This window comes from Hyla sarda, unplaced genomic scaffold, assembly GCF_029499605.1.
Source record: "Hyla sarda isolate aHylSar1 unplaced genomic scaffold, aHylSar1.hap1 scaffold_1304, whole genome shotgun sequence".
NCBI classification, from domain to species: domain Eukaryota; kingdom Metazoa; phylum Chordata; class Amphibia; order Anura; family Hylidae; genus Hyla; species Hyla sarda.
In genome coordinates this window covers 4,546-11,641 of record NW_026607928.1, presented here as the reverse complement: position 1 = coordinate 11,641, position 7,096 = coordinate 4,546, and the positions used below count along the sequence as shown (strand labels likewise).

At 49.7% G+C, this 7,096-nt stretch overlaps 1 protein-coding gene across 1 annotated transcript; it reads right to left on the bottom strand.

The window, feature by feature from the left end:
- Positions 1-2,233: 2,233 nt before the first annotated feature.
- Positions 2,234-6,475, bottom strand: LOC130305016 (serine/threonine-protein kinase NLK2; the record flags this gene model as incomplete). Its single annotated transcript, XM_056551969.1, is given in 5 exon segments — positions 2,234-3,616; positions 5,676-5,769; positions 5,841-6,039; positions 6,149-6,235; positions 6,374-6,475. Coding segments are annotated over 5 exon segments (531 nt in total), but the record flags the coding sequence as incomplete, so codon positions are not given.
- Between the last annotated feature and the right edge of the window lie 621 nt (positions 6,476-7,096).

Sequence of the window (7,096 nt, the reverse complement as noted above, 5' to 3'; positions counted from 1 at the left end):
GAGCAATAACACCAAATTTAAGACACCTGCTCCCAATTCCTTCCCGAGACCTTGTAACACTGACAAGTCACATGACATAAGGGAGGGAAAATGGCTAATTGGGGCCGATTTGAACATAACCATTAGGGGTGTCCTCACTTTTGTTGCCAACGTTTAGACATTAATGACTGTTTATTCTGAGGGACATTAAACACCGTTATACAGGCCGTGCACTCACTACTTTACATTGGAGCAGAGGGGCATTTCTTCAGTGTTGTTACATGTAAAGATATTTACAAAAAGAGGTTGGGTCACATATGAAATACTGTATGGTGACGTGACCCCCCCAGAGATGCAGTCACATTTTTCTTGCTACATCTATGGATGCCCAATGCAGGAAACCTGATGCTTGTTTATAGAACCTATTGCTTGGGCTTGATTATTGTGCAATTTACTGTCAACATTGTTGGTCGTACGTCCCCGGTTACATGGGGAAATGTGTAAAATCACAAATTAATACTTGGTGGAATAAGCCTGATTATTGACCACAGCTCATACATCTTGGCATGCTCTAAACCAGTACCGTTATGCCACCCCTGGCTTTGTTTGGTGACATGTGATCGCCCATCTTCCTTGCAATTAAATTCCAGAGGTTTTCAATGGGGTTTAGGTCTGAAGACTGAGTTGGCCATGACAGGGTCTTGATCTGGTGTCCTCCATCCACGTGGCCATGACAGGGTCCTGATCTGGTGGTCCTCCATCCACGTGGCCATGACAGGGTCTTGATCTGGTGGTCCTCCATCCACGTGGCCATGACAGGGTCTTGATCTGGTGGTCCTCCATCCACGTGGCCATGACAGGGTCTTGATCTGGTGTCGTCTATCCACATGGCCATGACTGTCTTGATCTGGTGTCCTCCATCCACACCTTGAATAATCTAGCTGTGTAGCATGGAGCATTGCCCTACTGGAAAAACCAATTCTTAGAGTTGAGGAACATTGTTAAAGAAGAAAGAAGCCGGTGTTCTTCCAAGATAACTTTATACTTAGCTAGATCCATTCGTCTTTTACAAAAAGATAAACTGGCCCAACTCCAGCTTCGCTAAAGCATCTTCATATCATCACAAAATTGAGACATTGGCCCTCATTTACTCAGAAAATGGGTTGTAAGTCTATGTTGCTTTCTTATCCGACTGCTTTTTTCCCCTGGTATTTATTATTATGTCGCATCCTGTTTGTCGCACGTGGGTTTTGGTTTCCAACTCCTCGGAGTTGTCGGGGGAAAAATCCACAACAATTCAACATATTCGGGTTGGAAACCTTTATAAATACGTGAGAAAGCTCAGAAATGTCGGGTTACGCCCCTTTTTCGGGTTTGGGAGAATCCACATCGGGTCAGTCGGGAAAAAATGTTGCATCATGTCACAGACTGGCGCATCTTTGTCTGACAAGTCGGGTTTAGAATAGTAAATAAGGGCCGTTGTAGCTTGTAGGCCTCAATTTGATCAATAGAAAATCCGATGTTGGCTAAAGCTGAACATTTGACTCTTCAGAAGAGGACCATACTCCAATATTTTATGGTCCAATCAATCTGGTCTCCAGCCTGGCTCCTCTTTGCTTCTCATTGACGAAGTGTTTTTTTTTTTTTAGCTTTTCACAACTTCAGCCCTGTCCCTAGGAGCCCGTTTCGAATTATACTCGCCATGTAATTCACTCCAGCTGTTTGCCATAGGTCATCCTCTGGTTTTGACATTCAAATGAGTTGACGGTCTTCTCAGTCAGTGGACAGTCGTCTTCACTCTCTGTCTGTGGCTTTGTTCTTGTGAACCGCCATCTTTGATTTTCAGGATGGAAACCACCTGATACTCACTGTATCCCTCTTCCAGTAAAGCCAGAATTCTCACTCAAAGCTTGCCTTGTCACACTGAAGTAATTTTTTTATTCAAATTACCTTTGAGGTAGTACTTGCACGGTTTTTGCTCCAGCTGGTCCTATTGGAAGAGGACAGCGATGACCCAAGCCGTAGGTTTTTGTACTTTCTTGTAAAATTACATTTAGTTCAGGTAATCACCCAATCAGAAGCTCATTACGTAGAACAACATGTGCCCGATTAACGATGACTTACGATAATTTTGGAGTAGTCTCCCAGACTGTCTATGGAATAGTTGGGGCCAAGAATTTGCTGTAGAGTACTTGGAAGAAGAGATTGTGGACCAAAAGAGGGGAGAGAGAAGGACGACAGGACACATTTGGTGTAAAAGGTAGGACAGAATTTATTTAAGATGCCGGTTTCAGACCAACATTCATTAAATAAAACCTGAAGACGCTAAATTCAAGTTTTCAGGGATTCTGGGTTTTTTTCACATTTAGGAAATTAAAGAAAAAAAAAAAAAAAAAACACAAAAACAATTTGTAAATCATAATAAAAAATAAACACTTACTGGAAGAGGTAGATTATTGAATGGGTGTCAAACCATAGTACAGTGACAATGTCATTCGCCCTAACACACAACGTGATACACATCTGTACACAAGCTATAAGTTAAAAATCAAGAAATTCCGTGAGAATGGGAGAGGAAAAAAAACAGTGAAAATACACGACGATCCCTTCTGAGGGGCCGCGCTATGCCGCCAAACACAGAGCCCCCCTTAGTGCATTATACTGAGCTGCTGCAATACCCAACAGCAGACTCAAGATGTCAGCAGAGAGCCAGGGGTTGGGTCTGTGCTATCTGAGGCCATAGAGGATGGATCAGTCTCACATAATCCCCACAGATCGCTCAGATCCAGGTGGAGTTGGAGGTCTGGTATTCGAGGGGTAGGGGGGTAAAAGTAGATGCCCCATCGTCTGGAAACTCACAGGCGGCGCCCCCGCCCCCCCCCCCATGTTAAAGTGACTGCTCCAAAAAAGGTGGAGGGGGCAGCTGTCTGCATCTCACACAATGACCAGATTGTCACTGCTTCGCATGGCACCGATATCTCCCACCATGCCGCGCTCACCTCCCCCAATGGAGGCAGCTGCATTATGGACAATGTGAATCATCACCAATCTGAGGAATGGTCCGGTGATGCCTCTCCACTGGTCATGCCCACAATATGGCCGCTTACAGTAAAGCTGGGGGGGGGGGGGGGGCACTTTCATTGACTGCTTTCCTCTCCTTTAAATCAGTAGAATAAATAAAACACTTTTTAGCCGCATGTGGGTGGGGGAGGAGGAGCGGTCCCCGTCTGGAAAGCTCCCCGCTAAGTTGAGGGGTCTCCCAAGAAAGGCAGTGATGGGGGAGGGTGGGCCGGACAAGGCAGAGGATTCTCTGTATAGAAAATATTTACAGCGTCCTTTATCCGTACAGAAGTCCCCTCAGCCGATCACTACCGCCTCCCACTATGGAACTGCACAGGATTCTGGAAAAAAAGAAGTGGGGAAAAATTCTCTAATGAAGCCGGAAATGAGAGAACAGGAGCGAGCGGGAAACAGGAGGCGGCGAGCCTCACGGACAGCAGTGGGAGGACAGGCGGATGCTTCATGCTGTGAATGGTGACGGAGGAGGAGAAGATTCTCACGATATCCAGAACTCCAGCAGCGATCGCCTCATCTCTCCTCCTTCTTGGAAACCTTTGAGGAATGCCAGGCTGTGGATCTAAGAAGAGGAGCGACATGAGAGGAAGGAAGCGTGAGCGATATGGGGTCAAAGGAGCGGGGACACAACCTACAAGGCAGGGGGGACGGGCAACCCAACCTACAAGGCATAAGCGGGGGACACCAACCTAGCAGGCAGGGGGGACGGGCAAACCAACCTACAAGGCAGGGGGGACGGGCAAACCAACCTACAAGGCAGGCAAAACCAACCTACAAGGCATGAGCGGGGGGACACCAACCTACAAGGCAGGGGGGACGGGCAAACCAACCTACAAGGCAGGGGGGACGGGCAAACCAACCTACAAGGCAGGGGGGACGGGCAAACCAACCTACAAGGCAGGGGGGACGGGCAAACCAACCTACAAGGCAGGGGGGACGGGCAAACCAACCTACAAGGCAGGGGGGACGGGCAAACCAACCTACAAGGCAGGGGGGACGGGCAAACCAACCTACAAGGCAGGGGGGACGGGCAAACCAACCTACAAGGCAGGGGGGACGGGCAAACCAACCTACAAGGCAGGGGGGACGGGCAAACCAACCTACAAGGCAGGGGGGACGGGCAAACCAACCTACAAGGCAGGGGGGACGGGCAAACCAACCTACAAGGCAGGGGGGACGGGCAAACCAACCTACAAGGCAGGGGGGACGGGCAAACCAACCTACAAGGCAGGGGGGACGGGCAAACCAACCTACAAGGCAGGGGGGACGGGCAAACCAACCTACAAGGCAGGGGGGACGGGCAAACCAACCTACAAGGCAGGGGGACGGGCAAACCAACCTACAAGGCAGGGGGGACGGGCAACCCAACCTACAAGGCAGGGGAACGGGCAAACCAACCTACAAGGCAGGGGAACGGGCAAACCAACCTACAAGGCAGGGGGACGGGCAAACCAACCTACAAGGCAGGGGGACGGGCAAACCAACCTACAAGGCAGGGGGACGGGCAAACCAACCTACAAGGCAGGAGGACGGGCAAACCAACGGATAGGGGATAAGATGCCTGATCGTGGGGGTCCCGTCGCTGGGGACCCCCGTGATCTTGCATGCCGCACCCCGTTATAATCAGTCCCCGGAGCATGTTCGCTCCGAGTCTGATTACTGTCGATCACAGGGCCGGAGCATTGTGACGTCACGGCTCCGCCCCCGTGTGACGTCGTACTCCGCCCCCCTCAATGCAAGCCTATGGGACTGGGTGTGACAGCTGTCACGCCCTGCCCCCTCAATGCAAGTCTATGGGAGGGGGCGTGACATCACGATCTTCCGTTCCTGTGGTCGGGACCCAGACCCTCCAGCGCTGCCGGAAGCAGATACAGGTGGGTGCTGCATGCTATATTGTGGGGGTCCCCAGCGGCAGGACCCCCGCGATCAGACATCTTATCCCCTATCCTTTGGATAAGGGATAAGATGTGTAGGGGTGGAGTATCCCTTTAAGTCTGCAAGATACCTTGGCTACGTCTATAAGGCAGGTAGGAAGAAGGGTTGTGAAGTGATGGGGCAGGGATGGAGGAAAGACATAAGATCAGGAGACAAGTTTACAATGCAGGAGGGACAAAAGTTCACAGGAGGCAGGAGAACATGGGGTTCACTAGAGGGGGGTGTGATGGAGTCCTGTCTACTAGGCGGGTTGGGGGCTGTGAGGGGCAGGAGGCAGCATGTATGCAAGATGGCGGATTGAAGGGGTACTCCGATGGAAAACAATTTTCTTCAAGTCAACTGGTGCCATAAAGTAAAAACAGATTTGTAAATTACTTCTATATGAAAAAATCTTAATCCTTCCCGTACTTATCAGCTGCTGTATACCTCCCAGGAAGTTTTTCTCTTTTTTGAATTTATTTTGTCTGACCATAGTGCTCTCTGCTGACACCTCTGTCTATGTCTATGTCAGGAACTGTCCAGAGCAGGAGAGATTTGCTATGGGGATTTGCTCCTACACAACTTCCTCTGGAGCATACAGCAGCTAAGTACTGAAAGGATTAAGATTTTTATATAGAAGTAATTTACAAAAAACTTTCCGGAGCCAGTTGAGTTAAAAACATTTTTGTAGACATGGAGGTACCTACCTGATGAAGGTCTTGAATGCAGCTGAGTGCGGGTTTATACACAGAGGAGGCCGCTTGCCCTGTTGTTGGTCTGTGATGAAGCGATGAACCAGTTCTGCGCCAAGAAAAGTAGTGTCAGTCACTGAACCCAATTAGCGTGGACCCCTCCTGCCCCGAGTCACTGACCTTTAACCTGCCAGACAGACGTGAGGCTTTTCTCATAAGAGTCATCAAACCGGTCGCCGGCCGTGGGCTCGAAATCCGCAGTGTAGACGCGTCCAGAGGACACGGAATAGCAGCAGTGACACATACACGTGTGGTAACGGAGGCGCCCCTCCTCCAGGTAGGGGTGGGCCAAGGCGTCCTTGGCAGAGATCCTCTTCATCTGGTGGGGAGGGGGAAACAGGAGACGGTGTATAAGACCGCCCATGAACATCCACAAGCCCCACCCCCGCTTAACCATAAAAGATAACAGACCCAAAGCAGTGACTCACCGGATCAAACAGCAGCATCCGGCACAGGAGGTGAACGGCCTCGTGGGTGGCCTCACCAGACAGCATGTACAAGACAGAGAGGGAAGGCTGCAGAGAGAACGTCAAGAACAATGTTCCTATTCACTGACAGCAAGCAGAAATCATGAACACTGTGCTGAAATTACTATAAAAGTTCTGTAACTTCCCAGTATACTTATTTAGGTTTATACTAATAGTCAGCAGTACCGGCTTGTGCGGGCCGCGCAGTATGTGGGCTCTCGCTCCCTCGCAGGCGGAGCGCATGGCAGTAAGTGGAGGGGTCCCCAGGAGGTCTGTGATCAGGTCCAGCTGAGGAAAGAAAATAAAAGTTATTAGAGAAGAAGCCACAATCTTATCTACGGTCCATGAAGAGGACCCCAAGACAATGAGGGCCCCTGTAAATAGAGAAAAGAAACATCAGAGTATAAATACGCCGCATGGCGATATGTACATTGGCACTGCCGATTTAAATGTTTGGGTGCAACTACTGGCCAGTCCCCCTGATGAAGCCAATCTGGTGAAACGCTGCCGAGGAAATAAGGTTTTATAGTGTTGTGTTTGGACTTTAATTAACTACATTGCATCCTATTAAGCACTGTTTAGTTATTTTCCATCATTGTTTATATGAGTAGTGTTAAGGGTGACGGGGGTGGGGGGTCACATTTTATAGGGTGGGTGCCCCAGTTACATGTCACCGGGAGGGAAGGGAGGTATAGCGCAGGGACCTGGATGATTAGGGTAAGTAAGGTGTCTAGGGACGGATAGCTGTACATCAGTGGTCCCAAAATGTGGCCCTCCAGATGTTGCAAAACTTCAAACTTCCCAGCATGCCCGGACAGCCAATGTGCACCAACTGAAGGTACCAAACAACCGACAGGGCGACGATCGTTGCAAAACTACAACTCCCAGCATGCCCGGACAGCCGTTGGC